Genomic DNA, 23643 nt, shown 5'->3' on the forward strand with positions numbered 1-23643 from the left:
CTTTCCCAAGATTTCAATTAATTTATTTTGTATTAATCTATTTTAACTGTCTGTCAAAACAAATCAACAATAAAGCATTATATACAAATCATAGCTAAGCTGACAGGCAGTATAATCGGCACATGCACAACCAGTTTATTTATATTACAAACAGGTTATAAGGAAATTACACCGGGAGAGAGAAGAAGACGTGTTAGAACACAACAACATGTACAACCCAGAATCAAAAGTAAGGATTCAAGCACCGGCCTATAATACAACATCTTCAAGACAATTCTTGTCAAAACATTTTTACAAGAGCATAGATTTGGTCTTTGAAGGGGATATTTTTATCCTGCGATCCCAAACGTTTTTTTACCTCATTGTGTTGTCAATTTAACCAATAATAAATAGCTCACATTATAATGGTAAAATACAATCAGACTACTTTAAATAGCCTCTAGATAAGGAGAATATTATTTGACATTTGTTATGGCCAACATGAATTAATGTGCTGTTGTAACTTTGTGTTTCTAATTTTATCTTTAAAATAGTATTGGTGAGTTGAAAATGGGTTTATACAAAAAACACAATAAAACAACAACAACAAAAAAATCTAAATTTGTATCCATGCAGACGTACTCACTGTGTTTAATGAACAGGATGTACAATTTTGCATTCAGTGCATCACTCTGTACTAAAGCGGAACACCTTTCGTGAGGTTGAGATGAACAGAATTTAAAAAAAGGAAGAGGTCTTAAAAAATAATATTTGCAGTATCAACCATAGTTCCCTGGGGTTAGTTATGAAGCTTTGGTCCCTTATTTGTCTTTGGTCTTTTTCTTTTTGTCCAGCACATTGGGGTTCATGTGTCTCGGATGTAGCGCGGCCTCGCTTCAAAATCCACCCGCTTCCTTTGGCCTTAAAGGGAAAATGTCCGCCTTTGGAGCTCGTCTTGAGGGCCTTTCTGCCGAATCTGAAGTGAGACTGTATCAGTTTCTTGGAGCAGCTTCACCTGCTAGCTGCACTCAGGAGTTCAGGAGCTTCTAACAGGAGGAGGGAGGGAGGAGAGTGGGGACAGAGCGTGACAGCCGGCGCCCTCTAGAGGTAGTCCAGCTCCAGTGCATGGCTCAGAGCCTCAAGATCGGCTCGACAGGACACCCTCCAGAACGGCATGTTCTTCTGTGAGGACGGAGAATTACATTTAAAAAATGCATTCAGGATCAGGATACTTTAAGCTGCCGATGCAGAACATATGTGAACACTGGGGTTTATTCCACTAGTCACTGAAGTTAACGTGGATTGGATAATGACCTACAATGTACAGAAAGAGACTTGCCGAACTGTCAAACCAGGTCTGTCTGACATTTCAATGCAAAGATAGTGTGTAGAAAAAAAGCCAAATGACAGAAGCGGCAGAAATGGAGTGTTTTTTGAAGCTAACTGATTAGTTAAGGTCCATTTCTCAGCAGTCAAAGTAAAACAAAAACTGATTCAGTTGTACCTTCTTGGCCACGGACTCTTCTTCGGCTCCGTCTCCTATCACCACGTACACGGCCCTCCGACCGAACCTCTGAGAAACACGCTCAAAGCAGCTCTCTTTGCCTTTCAAAACAGAGAGAATCGGGGTTGAACATGTTAGCGTCCGAGAATTACATTTTTTGACCGAGCACGGTGGTCATTATCTCGGAAGCCTTCTTCGGTAGGTCCTCCTCACCTGTCTTGGTGGCACTGTATATGTTCTCGATGGGGAAAGCCGAGCCCAGGCCGTACAGCAGCACCTTGGAGAGCGCGGGGATGAGCTGGGTGGTGGTTACCAGCACATTCACGCAGTTAGGCCTGGGGGAAAGGGGACAGGACGGACACATTTACATCACTCACTAAACGACACGTGGAGTTAGGACTGTCCTGATCACACCGTATGATGATCGGCTGTTTGACCTGCTGGTGCCAATCCAGCTGCTGGCAGCGTGAACTGACCTCGAGTTGATGAGCGCCAGGGCTTTGAGTGCTTGGGTCAGCCACAGGTCAGTCAGGACCTCCATCTCTCTCCTCAACTGCAGCCATTCCTCTCGCTTGGGGCTTCCCAGCAAACCTGCCCATCGGGGGGAGAAGCACAAGCTTTATGTTCAGTCTTTGCAACAAAACCAGGCAGGACGTGCGCTTGCAAAAGCTCTGATACATAATCAAATTTACTGAGACGTTTTTTAAGACCAAAAACGTCCGACGTGTGGCTTGCAGCATAGGTGAAGCTTCCAGCTGTAGACCGCAGTGCACAAGGGTCCATATCGAACAAAAGCTCGGACCTGGCTTTTCTTTTCTTTTTAATGACATTATGATCCAATTAACTTAAAAGGGCATGAAACAGTACTGAGCATATTGTATTAATTGGAATTAGAAGGTGTTTATAGTCATTTGTTCAGAGCACATCTCTAATAGAGGGTTAGTTGATGCACAAACTGGGGCTTAAAAAATTCAAATGGTATTTTTCTCAAGCAGGAAGCTTGTATAACTCAATGCAGTATGAAAAAAGCGTAGACAAATCCCTGTGGTCTGAAGCTGAGCTCAGATTGAACTCACGCTTGTGGCTTAGCAGGCGGGTAAATATTCACAGTGTCTCTATAGTCATATGAACCACAACATTGTCTTCCCGCCTTTATCTTATGGGTTCAATTCCATCACATGTAACCCTTATTAAAACCTCAAAACTCACAGAACCTTGTTGATCTGAATATCTCTGCACACAGCAGTGTACAATAAAGTGGGAGCCGGGCTCACCTCCAACATTATTCTTGTATGTGTTGTAGATCTCCTTGACTCGGCGGTACCGGAAAGCCAGTTTCCTCATCCAGTCCACCCCTCCGTGGACCCCCGACCCCAGGCACAGGGAGCCGGCCCCCGCTGGGCTCTGGAAGCCATCCGACCCAAAGTTGTAAGTGCTGCAGGATCACAATGCAGGAAGCAGTCGGGATATAGATCATAAAGACACAAAACTGCATTTTCTTCACAGCGCCGTGTAGTAACACTATCATTGTTGTTCCAGGGGAGGAATGCTATAGGAGCTGCCGCAACTTTATTCGTAGGTAGTTTCTTGGCTTGAGGGATTGATTCAAGCAATTCGGGTAATGAACAAGAAGGCAGTGCGTAAACCATTTGTCAAATTTAGGGAGCGTGCCAGTGCAACCACAAACATCTCAGTTGAGTCTGAGGGAATGAAAAAGCTGTAAGAAATCATGAAGTACATACATTCAGCACATCTAGGATGAATAAAGAAACGTCTTTGAGAATGTAAAGAGGGCCAAGGACAATAAAATAAATACTTTGGTACAGTCTGGCTCTTCCTCCTAAAAGTATCCTAAAGTGCTTCAACAAGTTCAGCAATAAAACGTCTGGACTGAGGGAGACAGAGGGAATGATGAAGCAGATCTATGATGAGTAAAGAAAAGCGTTGGATGATCCCGCGACATATTATACGGCCGGGGAAGTCGGGCAAATAAAAGACATGCACATGCCTGCATGCATGCATGAACACACAGACGCGCACAAACTCTTTGTCTCATCTCCCGGATTTTTTTTTCCCCCCGCATGTGCACTAAACCCCGGGGGTGAAGTCTGGTTCACAGGCCGCAGCAGAGCCCATAGAGTGCAGTAACACAGAAGGCCGTTTACCTCAGGTCTTGTCCGTTGTCGTCCGACGCCACGTCATCAATGTGAACCTGGTCACATTCCTGGGAAATTAAAACGGAGAGCGGATACATCAACAGATCCATTTCAGCGCGGAGCCCTGCACAGGCAGGTCTCTTCGCTATAGCAGTGCCTGCGGGAGTGATAGGCGCTATATACGTTAAAGACAAAGAAGGAGGAAATAAGATGTCAAGACAGCGAGGCGCCGGTGATACAGGACAGTCGACACGGCTGTGCGATGCTGCCGGTAAAGTAAAGTAACGTTGCATTTTTTTCAATAGACTGTATAAGAAATCCACCGAAGAAAGGCCTATTGTCCCTGACAATAACAGTGGGTGCGCGTGTTGTTCCTCGCTGCTGGATTTTAAAGCAAGCAACCAGACCACAGGGATTTAAACCACACTGAAACTTGAACGCGTGGCTACGGCCAAAACACCTTCAGCAACATGCAATTAAATCAGAAACCTGAAATAGTTATTATCATTTGATATTTAGGAAGAAAACCCAAAGCTGGGAGCATAAATCTATCATAGCTGTCCAGGAGGAAGAACGTCTAACGAAAGCTCTGAAAGAATACTAAACTCTTTTTTTCCGTAATCCAGCTTCAAGCCTCTAGGTCGAAAGATCTTTCCCATAATAAAAAGTAATGGAGTAACTTCTAGTCGTCCCATGGCGACCTGGGACAGGGTCTCCTTTCATTTTCTAGCCTACCTCATCTTCCTTCCATCTCTACGTTACTCAATTTCCAAATGCTGCAACCCAGCCTGCCGCTCAGTGACCATAAAGTACTAACGGCCGAGAGTCCGAGCAGCTCACGTCTTAATCCAGTTTCAAAAGCTGGAAATGAAGTGGAAGACAGCCACAGCGATCTACCCGTGTACATGCACTTTCTCCTTTTAGAACGGCTTGAATGGAATTTCTCAATTTGATTAATCAGACGCGCATGCCGATCTTCTAGAGGCAGTGCGGTTATGACATAACACTCATAACACTGACGTAGCGGCTGACATCGGAAGGACAAGTTAATTGTCCCTCAAGACTTAACAGCTGTTGTCAGCCCGCCGCGGCTGACTTCTTTGGAGATCTACTGAGCCCTGACAACAAAAGAGGGGATAAAAACCGGGTTTGCAAATGGCCTTGTTGGCTCCTTTCCCTCCTCTCGACCGTTCCTCCTCCCATTTGACAAATTTTCCTCTCGGATGCTCAGACGCACACCTATAATTACAACACAAAGTGGACTTGTTCTCTCTCTCTCTCCGTCCCTCTCTAATCTTTTTTTTTCTTTGTCAGAACAAGGCCGTGGAATTTAGGATGAAAAACGTCAGCCCTCGTCAGTCACCATAGGTCATAAAAAAACAGTCTTTTCCTGATCTCTTGAGGTTTTAGAGGTTATGAACTCTGGAAGATTTCTAGGCAGCGAGATGGGCCAAACTGTAGAAGTACTTATGCCGGCAGTTAACAGCCCCTTTTTGAATGTGCTCAACCCAGGAGGGCAAACTGTTTGGAAAATGCTGTAGTAAGAATTAATACAGGACATCAGTGTGAGGGGATTTCTACAATGACTGCCACTGTGCTTTTTGCCAAGTAAGAAAATAGCTTCCAAATGTCAAAACCTTTGCAAGGCTGTTGCAGGGGAGATTTTCTGGTATTCCAGTTTATGCATTTAGATATGTTTTACTGCTGATATTTTCCATTTTATCGGAAATAAATCAGAGATTAAAAGATGGGGATATGAAAAACGTGTGTGACGTAAGGCGTAATGGCCCAACTACCAGTTTAAGGGGACAAAACCTTTTCTAAACAAGCTTCCTTCACGCTTTTCTTTAATATTCAACTCTCAAACCCATTTAAAATCTCACCTCCAGGTCATTGAAGAAGAGTCTTGAGTCGGCCAGGTTGAAGATCATCTCCTCCATCCACAAACCAAGAGATACGGCCTTTGATGAGTCCTGATGCACAGACACACACACAGCGCTACAGTCAATAAACCTGCTACGAGAGTCACACTGCACAGTTCCACTTCAATCGCTGTGCACATTAACGTTCTGTCATTTTGACCTAAAAACAAATAAGATCACAGAGTCTGAAAACAATTCATTTCTTATCAATGTTGAGTTGAAATCCTCCCACAGGCGAATAAAAGTTCTTATCCCTCACATTCCTTTCAACGCATCTAAGTGAAAGAAAACTGCTCCGTGAACTACAGTCTGTTTTAAATAAAGATCAATCATGCGTTTAGCCGGAGATTGATGCTCTAATAGGTTTGGCATAAAGGGAATAATCAGTTGGATTATTGAACATCATTACTCTTCTCCTGTCGGTGCAGTCCCCTGCTTGTGTCTCTGAACTGCTTTCCTTTTACGTCCTCTGCTAACTCATGAACTGGATTGACGTAGACCGGTTTCAGGGAGAGGCGAAGGTGATTGATTACCTGTCTGTCAAAAACGCCGCTGGTTCATATCTTAAAACATTCTTTCGTGAATTTAGTTCCTCTTCCTGATTCATTACAGTAAACCATTAGGAAGACTTCTTTATAATGTCATTCAATCCCCTCAAGACTTAACCGGCCATATCTATATTATTATTTTGTAAACTACAAAAATTTGATTTGCTAGCCAACTCTTGATAGCTTTACCATGCAAAGACGCGTAAACACACCAACGCGACCACGACCCCGCCAGCAGGCCGGAGGTTACAAACTGGCACAGCTAAAGGTTAGCATCAGCATGCTATCACGCTCACAGCGACAACGCTAACGTGCTTAGCGGCTACATTGTTTGCAATTTTAAATACTCTAGTTGAGCTTCGTAGCACGCTAACATTTGCGAATTAGTGCAACTGAGGCTGATGGTAGTTTCATTCAAAGTTCAAGTACTGGACAAATGAAATAGTTTGAACCTGAATTGATGACATGAATGTGTGAGAAAAACTGTAATCTATCAGTCAATCCATCCAGTTATTGGCCCAAAACAAATGCATATTTGAGCAGGTCGCAGGTTGTGAGAATCTGCTCTTAGGTTTTCGCATAGATGTTGCATTAGTTATTGGACTGTATGAATGCCAACAGTTGGAAAAAGACATAACAAGCGGTGATGTAAGCATTGACTCTTTCTCTCAGTACCAACCCAGCTTCTTTTTTTGTCTTGCATTGGAAAAATCCAAACAAACACTTCAGTGGTTCCTTAAGCAAATTATAAACCATCATAACCCCCGGAGAAAACAAATATATCCTGATCAGGCTGACAAACAGCGTGTTGTTGTTCCAGACTAGAAAAGCAGGTGTGTGTACGCGATGCGCGCCGTGTTGTTTTGATGCCAGCGCCGACTCGACTTTGGCAGCGAGACAGGAGAAGCGGAGCGGTGTCAGCCAAAGGTGAATGTTGGATTAGTACATCTGAAATGACAAGATAGAGCTGCCTTCTGGCTCAAAATGCTAGAAATGGACTTGATGACACAAGAATGGTAAATGATGACAATTAAATGCGCACCCTCCCTCCACCCCCCCAAAAAAAAGATAAAGGGAAAAAAAGATAATTGAGGCCAAAGGGCGGAAAAGGTTCCGTAGGAAAATGACTAGGGGGAGGATTGAGAAACACTGGACGGATGAGGAAGAGATGAATGGAATGGATGAAGAAGGAGGGGTTAAAAAGGCTTAAGAAAGGATTGTTCTGCTTGTCAAATAATTAAAATAATTATCTATAATCGCCTTCCTCCAAATCACAAGGGCTGTTCCACACAGGGGGACAAATAAAAGCCTCTTCCAGATAATCCCCAGAGAAGAATTTAAGAAGAAAAAAAAGAGGAGGGAGAAATACACACAAAAGAAGCCCCTGAAACATCCACTTTTACGCTTGTGCAGGATGTCCGATGTGGAAAACACACCAGAGGACAGAGAGGGATGCGGTATGATAGCTGAGATAATGGAGGAGCTGTTACAGGGGAATCAAGTCCTCATGTGGACCTCTATTCACCTCTGACTCAAGACGCTTCAACCATCTTTCAACGCACCCATTACCCCAACTGGCCTGTATGTAAAGGTCCAAAACATTTGTTCTGGGTAAGAGTTCATTAGGATGGCGCTAATGGGAAGAGCCTGGGTAGTTCAAAGCAGACAGAACCAGGGACACAACGCGGGGAAATGGAGAAGTAGGAGAAAGGGCCGGTTTCCAGAGCAGAATGAGGGAGAAACAAGAGGTCAAGGAACATCTTCGCTGGCTTGCAAGCAGCCTCGACGCTCTGCATTGTTAATCTGTTTTTCCGCTGTCACTCGTCTAATTCCTCGGCTGCATGTCGGAGTTTTGATGTCAGCGTCTGTCCAACTGAGCTCCAGTTTTTGGGTGGTGGGAGGAATCACGAATGTTTGGCACATGAGTCACATTTCAACACATCCACTCTCTTGCTCTATCTCTCTTGTTGTTTCTCCCCCACCTCCCCTCCCTCCTCCCTCTCTCTCCGTGGCAGAAGAGAAAGAAAAAGAAACAACGGCGAGCGCGGCCCGCCGGGGTCTGAGCCGATCACAAACGCTGCTGTGAAACTCCCATCAGCCTTGTGTCAACCCGCAGGGGGACCGTGAGAATTCAAAACACGCATCCTCGGGCCAAAAACCGAGACCACGCACCGCTGGCCTTCCCTCGTCGGCTGCCTGTCTGTTGTGCGAAGGCCCCACCGGCTGTCAATCACGCCGCGGGACGCCCGGGGTAGCCAAACAGGCCCGGTGCATTATGAAAAGAAACAAAGAGGGCAGAAAAGGCAAAACAGCCGGCGTGTGAAAATGCTCAGGGACGAGAGCCGGAGGTCGCGGACTCGTCTCAGCCGCGGCCGAACCTTTTGAGCGTTTGTCCAATAAGCGCTTCAGCACCTGAGACAAAGGGTAAGCTGACTAAAGCGAGGCTTAGATTGTTGTATTTGCCCACACGTAGCATGCGATGCAATGCTGTGAAAGTGCGAAGAACAAACCTCTTACGCTAAACGACAATGGGAGGGGTCCTATCACCGTACCTTGCCAAACCGTGAGGAGAAGGTTCCCGTGAGGAGCGAATGGAAAATGATGATGGTTTCATCCAGATCCCAGATAAACACACGCTGCAGTGAAATAACAGATATGTAATGTTAGCCACATGAACGCTTATGCGTGCGTGTGTGTGTGTGTGAGAGAGAAAGAAAAACATTGATAATTCCCAACATTGTGCGAGTGTTTGTTTACCTCTATATCAGAATCCAGAGGTGGAGCAGGGTCACTGGCTCTTTTCCTCCCTCTCATCTTCCCATCTGACCCTCTTCGTGCAGGCACCTCCTCTTTACCTGGAGTGGGGGGGCTGGGCGGCGCGTGGTACTCTCCTACAACGCACACACACACACACACACACACACACACACACACACACACACACACACGCACACACACACAACAGTTTCTATAATACAAACGTTTTCAAAGATTCATCATGAGGGTACCACTTTTTACACTTGATCTACTAGTCATGGAGAATTCAAAATATGCCACAGAGTTGCATTATGGGAAGTATTGGAAGGCATACAAAAGAAGAAAAAAAAAAGGTTAGTCATCTTTCATGCTCGTGTCACCACGTGACCATTTAAGACCACTTGCCTGTGTGTGACTCTGGGCTGTGATTGGGCAGCATGACGGGGTGTTCTGGATGCTGGTACCCCAGCGGAGTTGGGATGGCAGCGGGGCTGATGTTGCTGCTGGCCAGGTAGGGGCCGTTGTAGTGATGGGAATTATAATACGGGGAGTACTGACTCTGGCTGTAGCTCGAGTAGGCTGAGAACTCCTGTCAAGAGGTAAACGAAGGACTTTATCCAGCCAGCGTCATTGACGTTCCAAAACGAGGCGTCCAAAAACATGATTTATTTTGTGACGGTATCGCTACATTAAGATACTACTTGTCAGGTTAAATATAATCACCAGCCGTGACAGCTGGTATTGTTTGAGTGTGTGTGAGCCACGGTGACAAAAAGTGCCCCTGAATACACCTTCTGTATCTACCCGTACAGGGTCAATGTGTTATTAGCGGATGTTTTTTTTTTTTTAAACGTTTCTTCACAGCAAAACATTACTCACTTGCTGGGTGGAGTTGAATGTGGTTGAACTTGAGATCGCATGAGGGCCTTGAAAAATTCCAGACGGAATACCCCCACCTGTAAAAATGACGCAACAAAGACAAAGGTCAAACCTTTTAGGAAACACTTGATCATGCAGGGTGGAGAAGAGTTACAAACTGGTGAGAGATTTGACCGTGTAACCAACCCATAAGATATGATTTCACAAACGAAACGATGGGATCTGTTTAACTGCGTGGAGGAGGTGATGAGCAGCAGACCGTGACTCCTTCCCCTGCGACACGTCAGTGCTGCAGGTGAGGGGAGATTTATGTTTGGCATGACAGTGCAGGTGTGAAAGTCGCTGGAAATCTTCTCAGTACAATCAAGCCAGGGCAAGAATATACCTTTCCTCAAAGCAACCCCCTCCCCACCACCACCACCACCACCGGCGATGCCGCCTCACACTGAACCTTTACTTTCAAGTCCGTCCACGCTGTTTGCGTGACTGATTCATTATTTCACCTCCACCTGCAGCGCTTTAATTTAGCTCGTTAGATGGATCTCAAAAGGTCACGAAGGTTTCAAAGCTCTTAGAGGCTGTTCTTCAGCACGGCGGCACAACGCAGGTACAAAGTTCCCCAGCTGGGATCGATCAGGCCACCAAAGTTCATGGAACTAAATCAAATACAAAGTCATCCCCAGTTATGACAATTCATCCTGAGTAGAACAAATTCCAATGACGACCCGTCCAACAGTTTTCAAAACATTTTACTCAGAAACCACCAAGTTCAACCTCTTAGTTGCCCAGAGAGTAAATTAATCCTGTACGAGCTACAAAGTCTGGATGGAATTTTGGGCAAATCCGAGCAGAGGGAGGTTTAGATATCCCACTAGACAAGTGAAAACTTTCTGCAGCCCCGTGTGGGTTTTCCTGGGCCGTGCTCCTCCCACGATGGGGAGCGCAATGGGCTCCGAAATGCCGCCATTGTCATTAACTGCTGACTTGTTGCTGGCAGACAAGATCAACAGCTGCTTGGTTCCCAACTGTACTGTTTATTGATGGGTATTTTTTTAATGTGCAGTAAGAAGTTAATACTATGGATATAAAGTACTCTCAGACCTTTTAAATAGAAACGTATATACTATTCCTTCCTGTGACCTGCCGTGACTGCTGGCTTTACTACGGGGGGGCAACAAAGACTTACGACCCCAACTTTTTGAAAACTTCAGTTCACTACTGCTCGCTCTTGTTCCACTTTGCTTCTCCTCCCCTCCACAGCGGCAAAGTGACAAACCCAGAGAATAATGACTCAGTGGAAGAACCACACTAAAACCTCCCCGGACAACACAACAATCTTCAAAGCGACTGAAGGGAAAAATACAAGAGGTCTCTCGAATAAACACAAGAATGCTCCCATAGTCCTGGTTTGGTTTCAGTCGTGCGCGCAGTGAGCGGTACGTGTTTTTGATGGCTTTTTGTGGTGTCTGTCCCCGTCCGTGTGTGCGTGCTGTGCGTGTATTGTGTACAGCATAATGGAAGACATGGAAACATTATGAAATCCTACAAACATTCGGTTGATGTGGCAGTTAAATGCTGTTTGAAGTTTGCAGTATATGATTTATGCATAAAAATATTCAAACAAATTTATTTTGTTTGGGAACAGTGTCTTTCAAACAAAAGAGAAAAAAAGGTTGTTGGTTCATCGGTCGCGCACTGGCAGAGCAGAGTCATTGGGGGCTTTGCAGCTTGTAAGAGGCTTCATCACAAGTTTGTTTACGTGTATTTTATATCCCGCCATAATGTCTGACATCTGAATATTCTCCTAAACGGAGGTGACGTGGGAAACCAAAAGAGAACAGAAAAGGAAGAGGCGATCTGTAACTCATGTGCTGGTTGTTATCAACTTAATAAGTACAACTGGAGTCTTTGGCCCTTATTTCTACTTCCTTTCATCTAAAACCACTTTTTGGTCAAATTACTACAGTTTTTTACAATGATTTCTAACTTTAATTATTAAAATTAGCAAAAAGTACCTGTCTATCCATCTGCAAGATGGATGCTATGCGAACGCACTGGCCCATAATAATGGTTATAACGATTTGCTCATGTTGCAATCCCCACTGTACTGAGCTGCGATTTACAGTAGGAAACTCCAAACCTCATCGCTTTGCCCTTTTCATCCTGTTTTGTCTCCCTTTTGTCTCCTCCATACAGTGGAAACGGGGTCATCCCCCTCGTCTGCAACATTAACCCCCCCCCCCCCCCCCCCTCCGTATAACGCACCTTAACCTCTCCCCTCCCACACACAAGGTCAATTTCATGCTGCTTTCAAAGCCATAAAGTCGCACTGAGCGAGTCATGCTTTGGGCGCCGGACGACTGAGGAATGTTTACAGCACACACACACACACACACACACACGCACACACAGTTGCAAAAACACGCAGTAGGGGCCATGCTCGGGCAAAGAGAGCCACAACCTTCATTTGAGTTGTTGTTTTTCCAGCAAGGACCTTGCGCCCATCTCTTGTTCTCGGCTATCCTTTGTTTTTAGTTCCTTTCCTCCATCCTCTCCGTCTATATGTTTTCTCACCGTCTGTTCCTCTCCAACAGACACCAGCGCTCGCATGCTGTGTTGTTGGTCTGAGTGGAGAAAGGGGGCCTGACCCCGGGAAAAGAGGAGGGGCGGGGAGACTTTTGACGCCAGGAGTCCAGACCGCGGCTAATGGGGAACAGGTGTGGCAGAGGAAAATAGAGAAAGACGAGGAGGAGGAGGAGAGGAGTGAAAGGGTCGAGGAAGGAAGAACAAGGATGGAAGATGGCGTTTGGAAGGTTTGTGCGAACAGAGTTTCCGGCTCACCGTGCGTGTGCGAGTAGCTGTAGAGGCTCTGACCCGGAGGAGTGCTGCTGAAGTTCGAGTAGCCCAGTAGTCCCGTCTGCCCTGGAGAATGACTCAGGCCGTCTTCTGTTTTAATGTCTTAGCATGGAGAGAAGCCGCGAAGGGAGCACAAGTTGAATGCGTTTGGTTCCATGAGCCAACTAGATAATATGGAAGTTTTTTTTACATTCATTCAAAAAAAAATATTTAGATATTCATTCCACTGTGGATTAACCAATAATAATGACCCACACAATCGTCAGTTTATAGATGACATTGAATCTGTGAAAAAAGCGACTGAATTAGTTTCCAGTTGTATATTGATGTATTGTTACAGCATCACATCAGGAAAAAAAAAGCGGGCGGCACCACCTTGCAGCATCTGATGCAAATAATCCCAGATCCATCCAAACACTTTGCCATCACTTTACACAAACATTCCCCTTTGGTGATGATTATCAAAAGAATTCCTGCATCTACGGAATGTTTGTTCGCACTCACTGTAGGAGGGCACGCTGTAGCCCTGTGTGTGGTGGGGGTACGGTGTGTACGGCCCAGCGGCCTGGAGGGCCGGGCTGTACTGAGTCTGTCCGTACGCAGCCATGGGCGGATCTAAAATAAGGATGAAATAATGAGGGAACTTTTAATAGCGAGTTTCTCTTTTCTCTCGTCCAGTACAATTGAACACGGTTAGAAGCGAGTGTGAGGAAGAACACAGTAACACTTCCTTTTAATGCCACGAACAGAACAAACCAAACAACACATGCTGGGAAACTTACGCCAGTTAAATCTGAATCTGAAACTATTACCAAAAAAAGTTGGATTGAACGTTTCCAGTCAAATACATCACGCTGTCATGTTATAACAACATCAGAGTAGAGCTGCATTTGATATGAACACAAAGACATTGCGTGACAAAATAGTAATACAATTTCACTTTCAATTTTGACAACAAATCGTCACAAAGAACTCACCCGCAGTAGGTACGATGACTTTGAAATGGATTATATGGAACCCTGTGAATGAAGCAAAAACAGGCAAAGTCACAAAATACACAATGAAAGCAGTTAGGAAGTTAAAACTTGAAACTAATAGAGTTGTAACCAGATTCAGCATTTTTCATTTGTACAAATCCAGAGAAATTGTGTTCTGCAGGAGACGCTTTTCTCCCAACGAGAAAGATTTCACGAAACGCTTGGCCGTCAACTGAAAAATCAATGCAGTTTTTCTACATTCAATTACACTTTAGATACTCGTTAAGTGGTGAAAATATCCCACTGCGGGCATGAGGGTGTGCCGACATGGTGAGCAGTTTTATCACCATACCTGGGTTTGTTTTCAGAGAGTACAATGTGTGCGACTGGATGACTGCAGTACCTCCTTTACCCCACCCTGTTGTACTTTTGCCCTCTCACCTGGCTCTGTAGAGAGAGCTTTATCCTCCGTGTCCCGTCACACACTGCTGTTGGTCAGGTTCCTCCCGAGCCGTCAACTCTCCTGTGGAAACAATAGCCAACACTCGGCATCAGGACACAGGTATGCAGGTGACTGACACATGGCGACGTGCCTCCTGCCCTGTGGCAGCAGGATGGGGGAAGGGAGGGGAGGGGCGGGCAGGTATTTTCTCCGAGCGCGGTTCAAGAGGTGAATAGTTCCTGAGGGTAGACGGAAGGAGAAAGAGAAATCGATGAACGCGGTGCTTGTTGGGAAGAGTTTGGTCATAAGAGACTCTGACAGTTAAACGATGAGACGATGGAACCCGACAGGTGACATTGTTAAAATTATGGAAAAATGCTCCGCCGGTGCTGACTCACTGTGCTGCTCGGCAGTGGGAACCGTCTCTGTGGAGCTCCTTCAAGGAAATAAAACGAGAACGAGGCTGCCGTCCACATTTTTAGATAATGGCAGCGTGTGGGTTCTTTCACAATTTCTTTCTGCTGTTGCCGTCGGCGACAGGACGAGCCAGGGGAGAGGCCGCTATCCCTTCCATTGTACTTCCCTCAATTAGACGAATGTGGAGATAAAAGAGCGAGAGTTGAATGAAGGGGAAAAGAATAGAGGGAAGGGGAGGTCTTGGCTCAGTAATCGGGAGGTCAAAAGGTCAATGCCACACGAATTAGTCTGAGCAGGAAGCTGAAAGAGGTCAGTCTGGTCGACAGCGGACTCACACAGGGTACCACAGACATACTGTCGTACTGACTTATCTTCCTGTATTTTGTATCAGGGGAAATCTGATTTAATTCTGCTGCGTGCAACAATATAAACAGTTTGTTAACTTCAGTTCAATTGTTTTAACACGATAATATCAACGGCGACTTTCTGAGTTTAGTCGATAGAGAGAATTTCTTCAGCTTCCAAAATGATATGGAACGTTACCCTTGTTTATTTATTCCACATGGCAAGACACAACAGCGCAAACGACTTTACTTATGCCTTTTCTCTCCGTCTCTCCCTCTTTTCTCTCTCTCTCTCTCTCTCGCTCTCTCTCTCTCTCTTTGCCTCTGGGCCATTCCAATCTGGCGAAGCCGCGGCAAACTGGCTGACCTCTGATCTGGCTGACAACACCACGACAGAGACAGATGACAGTCATGAATTATAGGGGCAGCGGGGCTTAAACAGCAGATGAAGGTGAGGGTGGAAAAAGGCCTCTCGCTCTCTGAGAAAAGTGACCACGTGTGACAGTCAGCAGAAGCGTCACTGGCATCGCCTGACACGACTTACAGTGTCGTTTGTGTCGTTCTCGTGTCATTAACAGGAGCGTTTTTGACAGAAAAGCAGAGAAAAAAAAAAACATCTTATGCTGTGGCAGCTCCAGCTGATGGAGCTGCCCCCCCCACCGCCCACCGCCCTGCTTTAAAAACACCCGGGACACCTCACAGTGTTATCTGAGAAAATAACAGCACTTCAACCGTGAAACACAACCACAACTCTGCAGCAAAAAATACACCTGCAAATCTGTGTTATTGACCATAAAATAAAGACAAATTTGACACTAAGTCATTGATTTCTATTACTAATCTACTAAACTTGTGAATTAAACAAGAAATGTTTTATTTTTAGCTTTAATTCAATTTGAAAAGCTATGCTTTTAATCCAAACCATTGAAACTACATCAATTGTTTATCAATGATTTTTACTATTATTTTCCAATTTAAATAACCTTTAAGACCCTGCAGCCATCAGAGATGTTGATCTGACCTTTGTCACCCGCAGGCCGTGAAGCTTGAGAGAGTAACACTGATCCTGCAGCACGGAAGGGGGGTGGGTGGGGGGGGGGTGGGGGGGGATAAGAAAAGTGCTGTCGTGTTTCAGCATCTCATTGTGCTTCCAAGGGATCAAAAGTGAACGCGGGCGCCTGCAAAAAGTCTCCTTGACTTCAGCTGCATCGCTGCAATAGTCCTGTGTGCACACGTACGCATGCACGTACACACTCACACACTAACTGTGTGCAATAAGGAAGGCACTTCCTGGTTCAGGGTGAGGCCTGGGAGGAGGACGCGCAAGGCCATGGGAACTGCAGGACACCGGAGGGAAGACGAGCGGAGCTCAGCGGAGCTCAGCAGAGACGTGGAGAGCAGAGGGCTGAAACTGAAGCTAAAACAAACCCAGCAGGGCCACGGGAGGCCACGGGAGGTCCCACCAGCTTCACCTGGGTCCCGGGGTTCCGCTAGACCACTGCTTCTTTCACGGATATCAAATTCTAGCCTTTGTGCTGACGGATTACATCACAGGATGGCGTATTGTGCTTTAAGTTGAAATGTCATTCGATACAGTTAAAGCACCTCGCTGGGTCAGTGCATATTTAACTGTAGTTCAACCAAATGATGAGAGACAAAAAAACTGACCCGTTTGGGTCCATTCAAAGTTAAAAGTGCTTCTAGTGATAATCACTCGGGAATAACGCACCTATAACCTTTTGTCGAAAGCGTTGTCAGCCAACAACAGACTCGGAATGACATATTAACTAATGTGTTTGAGTAAGTAAAACCCTGCGTTGTAAATATATGGAACAGTAAAAATCCCAAACAACTTGTAACATAAAAGATCAGCTCTCTTCTCCTTTGGATAAACTTTTTTGGTATGGTTTGAATTTGGTATCGTTTTGCTTTTAAATCTGATACGAAGGCTGTGTGCAAGTTTCTCTTCTCTACATTGGTGAACTTAGGGTTTTAATTGTATGTTAACTGTGTGTTACAGTTTGGACTGTGTGTGAGGATTGGACATGTGATAGGCCGGTCACCCACTGCGGTGACCCTCCCATGGTTTGACCTTTTACTGAAGCGCTGTGCATCACGAGACAAGGTGACTTGGCCGAGCCATATGGGACCCCACCTGGAGGGGCCCCAGTCAAAGTGCCGGAGGCGACGTCGGGGACACAAACCCTTTCTCTCTCAGTCGATAATAAAAGACACAGAACAAGGGCCCAGTATTTGAGCATCGGGGGCTTCACGGCGGAAAGCTGTGCCATCTGCCAGCGCCTGCTCTCTTTCACCACCTTTGGCACCCAGCAGTACAATTAGTTTTATCCTTTAAATCTTTTAAACGGCATCTATATTTAGAGAGTGAAAGCCATCACCTCTTATCTGCAAACTCCTCACATCAATCTAAACCTGATAATCCTTCAATAATCCGCATATGCAGACATATAAACTTGCTAGATCGCATGTACAAAACATATGTGTATAAACAAACATGTGCTTAGTCTACAGATTTCTGGTTAAACCAGTTGATCAATTGTTCAAATGATAGAAAAGGGTGAAAAATGTCAATTAAATGAACGTAACAAAACTCCTCCTGTTTCCTTTTTAATAACGTAAGGAGGAGTAGTAAACTGGAAACTGGAAGTGTTTGAATTTCTCTTTAAATAAAAAGGTACTAAATGTGTTATAAATGATCCCAAAAGATGCCAATTGGTTTTCAAACTTTAAGTGCCAAAAAGAGCCATAGGAAAGTCTCTTCAAATGGAATAGTGCTGTGAGAATTGGATTTTTCCAAACAATTATGGATATTACAGAAAAATAAACCCTCAAACACCAGATCCTGATACTTTTTTCCGGAAGTCATTTTCAGAAATCAATAATGTTTAAAGCAAAAGCTATAGGTAGCGGTAAAAAACTCCAACGTTGGACTATAAACCAACTACACCGCGGCCATGTGAGTGTGAGTGTCCCGAACGAGGCTGTGAATATGTTCTCTCTCACTTCACTACTTCTCAGCGACCATATTTTTTAACACCACAAACAGGTCGAACTCAGGGTCATTTCTTGAAAGGTCGTATAAGAAAGCCTTTAAAGCTTCAGTTGACTACAGACCATTGGTCATCTAACCCAGAACCCATTGACTTCCACGAAGTATCCAGAAGTACAAAAGAAGCTGACTCATTTAGGTCTTTTGAGACTTAATCCTACAGCACTGTGTTAAACCTCCAATTAGCAGTTGAAGAACCTGTTTTAAATAAACGAACTGTGTACAGTTGTGAATAAGAGAACATTTCCCTTCATTACTCGTCCACAGAGAGGCTCAGAACTGCTGGTGGTCCACTAACAGATGTTGAGGATTGATAATCTCCACCCACCACGACCTCAGGAACCAGAGAATCTATTGACGGCCAAAGACATTCCCAGCGTGCCCTGCACACATTATAGCATCAAATGTGATATTTTTACACAGAGTGTGTGTCGTCTTCCAGAAACATCCCTGCTGGTACGAACTGAAATGGTCCTTTTTGTGATAAACCAGATTCACTACAATTTAGTGTTGCTGCTTTGCCCAAACCTATTAACAGCGGAAAACGGTGCTTGATGTTTGCCGTTAGCAAAAAGACCGGCGTCAACAGCACCCTGACGTTTCCTTTTTCCTGTTGACACCGAGCGCTAAATTTGCTGAGACGGTAGAGAGAGAAAACACCAGAGTAAGATGTTCCCATGTTTCCACCACCTTGTTCGCTATTGCCGTGACCCGTCTCGGTGCGGTTTCACACAGCCGGCGTGCGGACCTCCTCCGCTAATTCAGCCATTATGGTGTTTACATCAACAAGCAGAAATGAAGAAACCTGAAAAACCAGTTCTAAAAACTCACGGCAAGCGATTACTCACAGGGGACAGGGGGACTCCGGGACAACGTTCTCCTCAAATAACCCGAAACACACGCACACCTGGCTAATGCCGAGGATCCTAAAATGAAAAGTGAGCAAACGGTTAAGTCACATAATGACAGATAGAGAACAGGAGTCATTGTAGGAGGGGCCCCGATTAATCCCTGGCAGCGGTGAACCTGTTGCCCACTCTGTCTGCGCTGTGTAACTTTACCTCTTAGACTCGGTGGCCTCTCTTTTCCACTTGACTGACTCGCTGCCACAAGACTTGCTTTAATGCCAGAAGCTTTCCCCCTCCTGTCCCCCTGTAATCAAAGCCTCTCTATTCCACAATCCCAAGTGTCTTTATCTTGGTTTTTCTGCAGCGCACGTTCTCTCCCTCGCTGGCCTTCGCTGCCCATTAACCGACACTCAAACTCTAATTATATCACAAACTATTTTTCCCCCTCCGGCGGTGATATGGCCAAATCTGGGAAAAGGACCACCTACCCCAAGGCCCAGACTCTGACTCCCCCCCCTCCCCCCAGAACCAGTGGCCCGGGACAGGGGTCAAAGTGAGGGACAGCTGGCAGACCTCCCAGCAGCCCGCAGGAGCTGGTGTGGGGCTGGTCTGGGCTGACCCCCAGTCAGATGGTGGTCTGTCCCCAGGTAAAGGCAAAAAAAAAAAAAAAGAAAAAACATCTGGTCACACACGCGCTCGCACACTCACAAACTGGCACACGCCTGACTGCATGAGCGCTGCTGTTTTTCTCTAATGAACTCGCACGTGCACACTAATGTAGACGCGGGCAGCTAGCAGACCGCCTGCTTTATTAGTCATTAGGATGAAAAGGTTCGCCCTCCATCAGCCTCCTCAGCAGGAGGCGGCCAGTGGACGCCGTAGTTGCTAACAGCTGGCCAGACGGAGGTCGCTGGTAGCCGAAGCTCACAGGCGGTACAGATGGACTGAGGTCCAATTACTTCTTTACTATTAGATTTACTGTGCAAGTGTGTGTGTGTGTGTGAGATGGAGAAAGTGAGAGAAAGGGGAAAGCCAGGCAGGGATTTATGTCTTTTTGGGGGAGATAAGAACGCAGCATAAATGAGGTATTGTAAAAATGTGGGTGTGGGTTGGGGAGTTTAATCAGGAAGAAAAACTGTGTCACCCTTTAAAAAAAAAAAATTCTCCTCTGGGTGGAAACCGGCCAAACAGTTATTAAGCACAAAAAGAATAAATATGATCACGGCAGGCTAAACGCTGCGATGTGTGAGGCTTCTCCATTCGCGGGATGAGATAAGGAGAGTGGAGACAGTCAGAGGGACAGCTGTTGTCTGCCCAGGGTTTAATACACACACACACATCACCGCGAGGCCTCCTCGGCTGCTCTCCGGGGCTTTAAGGGAGTTAAAGAGGGGAGGGAAGGGTGCGAGAGGGAGAATACTTTTAGAAGGAAGTGCGCTAAGTCACCATTAGAATATCCAGCAGCTTTTTTTTCAGTCCCGAGCTTATGTTTCACTAAACAATTAGGCGTTTCTACAGATTTGCACACGCTCAAGGCCTCAAAACAAAACCGGCACGCTACAACCCGATGTCCTGTACCTGATCGGGGCTCTGACACACACACACACACACACACACACACACCAACAGAAACATCAGCAGAACTAAAGTCAGCTTTTCAGAAAACAAGAAATAAGGGAAATGAGCCTAAAAGGTGTTGTCTTTGTTGTCCCCGTGTTGCTTTAATGCTTTTCTTGACAGAATATGAGGTTTTACAAATAATAGTTGGGGCAGTTTTGATTTAGTCGGGCTTTCTGTTTATCAAGACAGCTGCACATATCAGGCTACACTCATGATTGCTTCTTCTGAAGTTGTATAAGGTTCAGAGGCATTCGTCCCATGAAAACCTAGAAGACTTCAACTTTACTCTGTTCCACGATGATTGGTATACAAAACAGAGTTAGACATAAATCACTGAAGAAACTGAAAGAAGTGACACTCGTTTTGTTAGTAATGTGGAAATGCATAAGAATAAAGAAGCCAATGACCAGTAAATGAAGGAGATCACAAATGCCCGCTGTTCTTACTTTAAAGTTAGAAGTGTTGCGTGGTTGCTTTGCAGCTCAAATAAAATGCTTATTTTACTATCAAAGCCAAGACAAACTATTTGATAATGAACCTTGTCATCTTTATCACCTGTTAAACTTGTTTGCGTGCAAATTGAGAGAGATTTCCTTGTTCACAGAGTTGAGCAAAAACAAAAAGACAGCGTGAGGGAAGGAATACAACGCCTCATAAAACAGAAAGGGCGTAAACCTGTTTTAATATTGAATGAACTGACAAAATGGAACTCATCGGTTTAGATTTTAATACCAATTCAGAAAAGGAGGGAGCATTGAATACATTTTCCTATTTAAGGGTTGAGCCCTACTGTAACTCTGGGTTACGGTCAGCGAGCCTGTTCGCCTCCCAGAGGGAGATGGAAGGAGAAGAGGAGCAGGAGGAGGTGAGAGATGCACAGAAGCTAAAGGGACATCAAGAACTGTGCGGCTGTAAAGAAATATAATGAAATTGGTGCAGATAAAGTCAGGAAGAGCAGAGCTTCCTACGAAAATATTTATCATTCCACGAACGTTTGGCCACAGAGGGGTTTGGAATTAATTTGTGTTTTCTTAAGAGGGGGTGCCTCGCGCTACAGGATGGGGAATTCTCCACAGCCCGGGACGTTTCGGGCTGCTGCTTATTCACAATTTATTAGAGCTAGTAATAGGAACCATGAAGGCCGAGGAGAGAGAGAGAGAGAGAGAGAGGGAGGGAGAGAGGGTGAGAGGGTGAGAGGGACCCGGCCCAGCAGTCAAGAAATGGGGCCTAATGTTATTAAGAGACGAACCGCAGTGTTAAATCAAACACACCCGAGCACACACTTTCGGTATGTGGTCTGAGCACACACACACACACACACACACACACACACACACACACACACACACACACACACACACACACACACACACACCACCACCCCTCCATCGAGACCCTTGTATGGTATTTGTGGGGGTTTAAATACAGGTATAGAAAAAGAGGTCTTCAGAATTACAGAGATTTACAATCCGTCACAGACTTGAATAAGATACAACAACCATCTAAATAAAATCCAACTGTGGCCGGTTTTATCCCTGCAGGTTTATGTCGGATAACTGACTGGGACAAGGACAAAATGTATCTGATACAAAGCAGAGAAAAGTGGGAAAAACATTTCAGTGTTATACAAACTGCGACGAAGGTTAAGTCAAAAACAAAAGCTCTGATCTATGAAAATGCGAAAACAAAAATAGTTCCAGTTCATAGTTCCAAATATGGAAATTGTTGTTAAGAAATAAAATTATACTGAGATCTCACATATTTCGTAACGTAAATTACATTTCATGAAGATCTTACCAAATCGGATGCCAATGAGTTCAACGTCATATTTCTTTTCTTTAAATCTATTTATGTTTTCGAGAACCAAAGGGCCACAATAAATCTGTGCTTCTCCAACCGTGCAGCTGATAGAAATGTTTAAAGGTGATTTAAACGGTTGGAAAAACAGTGAGGGAGTTTCCTAGTCTGGAGCCATGAAGGGGTCCTTGAAAAATATGAATACCAGCCTTTGAAAAATGCTTAGCGAGGCTCCCCTAATTTAGTTAATGAGGGTCTCTGCATGGCTGAGGGGGGTGTCAGTGATTTCAGTGTAATCTTCACCTAAACCGAGCCAAAAAAACGTTGCACGGATTCATCCAGCACCAAGAAAAACAAAAGAGCTCAATCTAGGAGAAGGTGCCCTCCACATATTTTAAAGGGATTTTAAAGAAAGTCAGGATTAATAGTTAAGAAGAAAATGAAAGTATCCGCAGCTGACGTGAAGAGCCTCCAACAGACTAATATTTGCATTTTACGTTGGCCGGCCTATTTCTGCCCTACAATATACTTTGTGTAGTAAACTCCACACATATGTTCAACAAGCGTTTTGTTTGTGTGAGGCATTTTGTGTTGATTTTCCCCTTGACGATTAAGTTTATGATCTAAGTCTTGTATTTGTTATTATATACTCACACGTTATATGAAAATATATGTTTTCAATTATTTCCCTTAATGTATTAGCCTGATATTTGTATGAATTAGGTGAAGTTAATAAAATCAGTTGAACATGTTTGGACAGACAATACAGTTGAATATTCTCTCTCATGTTAATGTACCGTGATTTAAGATATTTGATGAATTTAACACGATACACGAGTGTCAGCTTCTTATTCAGAGGTCGTTCTTCTGAGATAATTGCGACTTATAAATGATGTTTATTTACCACCGGAATTGAACACCAACGGAGCTGAACAGAAATATTTTAAAAATAGATTTTTAAATAAAACACTTCTTTTCCACTCACCATTCTTAGAAAGCAGGAGGAAAAAAATCCGATTGTGATCAGAGCAGTTGTCTCCCCATGCCCACCGGACCCCGCAGACTCCGAGCGGCCAGGTGAGCGCTCGCGATGACTCGCAGTTCGCGAGGATGAAGAGGAGGGAGAGGAGGAAGAGGAGGAGGAGGAAGAGGAGGCACGAGAGGCTCCCGGGTGCTGACAGCTTTGTGCGCGCACTCACTCGCGTCGATATCTGCAGCCTTCCTGCGCAGCTTCAGGAGCGTGTTTGCTTTCCCCGGCGGTGGGGAAGTGATGTTAAGTAAATGAGGGAGGATTTCTGGTTCCTCCCCCTCCTCCTCCTCCTCCCCCTCCTCCTCCTCCGCCTCCTCGCTAGCGTGCACGCTAGAGCGCGCTCCCGTATCCCCCCCCCCAAAAAACACCTCCAACTCATTCCGCCAGCAGAAGCGCTTTGTTTGTCAGCGGCCTTTTCTCCTTCTTCTGTATCTGCGCTTGAAATCTTTGTTTGGTCAGGAGCTCTTCTTCGCGTTTGTTTATACAAAGACCCGCAA

The 23643-nt window shown here is 45.1% G+C and overlaps 1 protein-coding gene across 3 annotated transcripts; it reads right to left on the bottom strand.

Moving 5' to 3' along the window:
- Window position 1: 1 nt before the first annotated feature.
- Window positions 2-23404, bottom strand: eya2 (EYA transcriptional coactivator and phosphatase 2). 3 transcript variants are annotated; one of them, XM_078092946.1, is made up of 18 exons: window positions 23102-23372; window positions 19188-19336; window positions 18700-18777; window positions 14020-14101; window positions 13579-13620; window positions 13106-13216; window positions 12587-12703; window positions 9746-9822; window positions 9272-9455; window positions 8867-9000; window positions 8662-8745; window positions 5523-5612; window positions 3649-3707; window positions 2758-2918; window positions 1960-2074; window positions 1697-1818; window positions 1484-1584; window positions 2-1161 (listed from the first exon to the last, which is right to left on the bottom strand). In XM_078092946.1, exons 6-18 carry the CDS (start codon window positions 13206-13208, stop codon window positions 1081-1083), a joined length of 1428 nt encoding a protein of 475 aa, XP_077949072.1. In that variant the 5' UTR covers window positions 13209-13216; window positions 13579-13620; window positions 14020-14101; window positions 18700-18777; window positions 19188-19336; window positions 23102-23372; the 3' UTR covers window positions 2-1080. The 3 variants fall into 3 exon arrangements, with proteins under 3 accessions (XP_077949072.1, XP_040058587.1, XP_040058585.1); XM_040202653.2 differs by lacking the exon at window positions 19188-19336 and having other exon boundaries at window positions 23102-23371; XM_040202651.2 differs by lacking the exons at window positions 18700-18777; window positions 19188-19336 and having other exon boundaries at window positions 23102-23404.
- Window positions 23405-23643: the final 239 nt, after the last annotated feature.

The sequence above is a fragment of the Gasterosteus aculeatus genome, chromosome 17 (assembly GCF_964276395.1).
Source record: "Gasterosteus aculeatus chromosome 17, fGasAcu3.hap1.1, whole genome shotgun sequence".
In the NCBI taxonomy this organism is placed as follows: Eukaryota; Metazoa; Chordata; class Actinopteri; order Perciformes; family Gasterosteidae; genus Gasterosteus; species Gasterosteus aculeatus.

Bases quoted from the DNA above. Each gene is read 5' to 3' on its own strand.
- eya2 (XM_040202651.2), bottom strand. From the start codon at position 13,208: ATGGCTGCGTACGGACAGACTCAGTACAGCCCGGCCCTCCAGGCCGCT. The intron at 9,001-9,271 runs GCAAGTGGTCTT...TGTGCGTTGTAG, and splicing joins CAGCCCAGAGTCACACACAG to GAGAGTACCACGCGCCGCCC. The intron at 5,613-8,661 runs GTACGGTGATAG...TCTGTGCATCAG, and splicing joins TCTCCTCACGGTTTGGCAAG to GACTCATCAAAGGCCGTATC.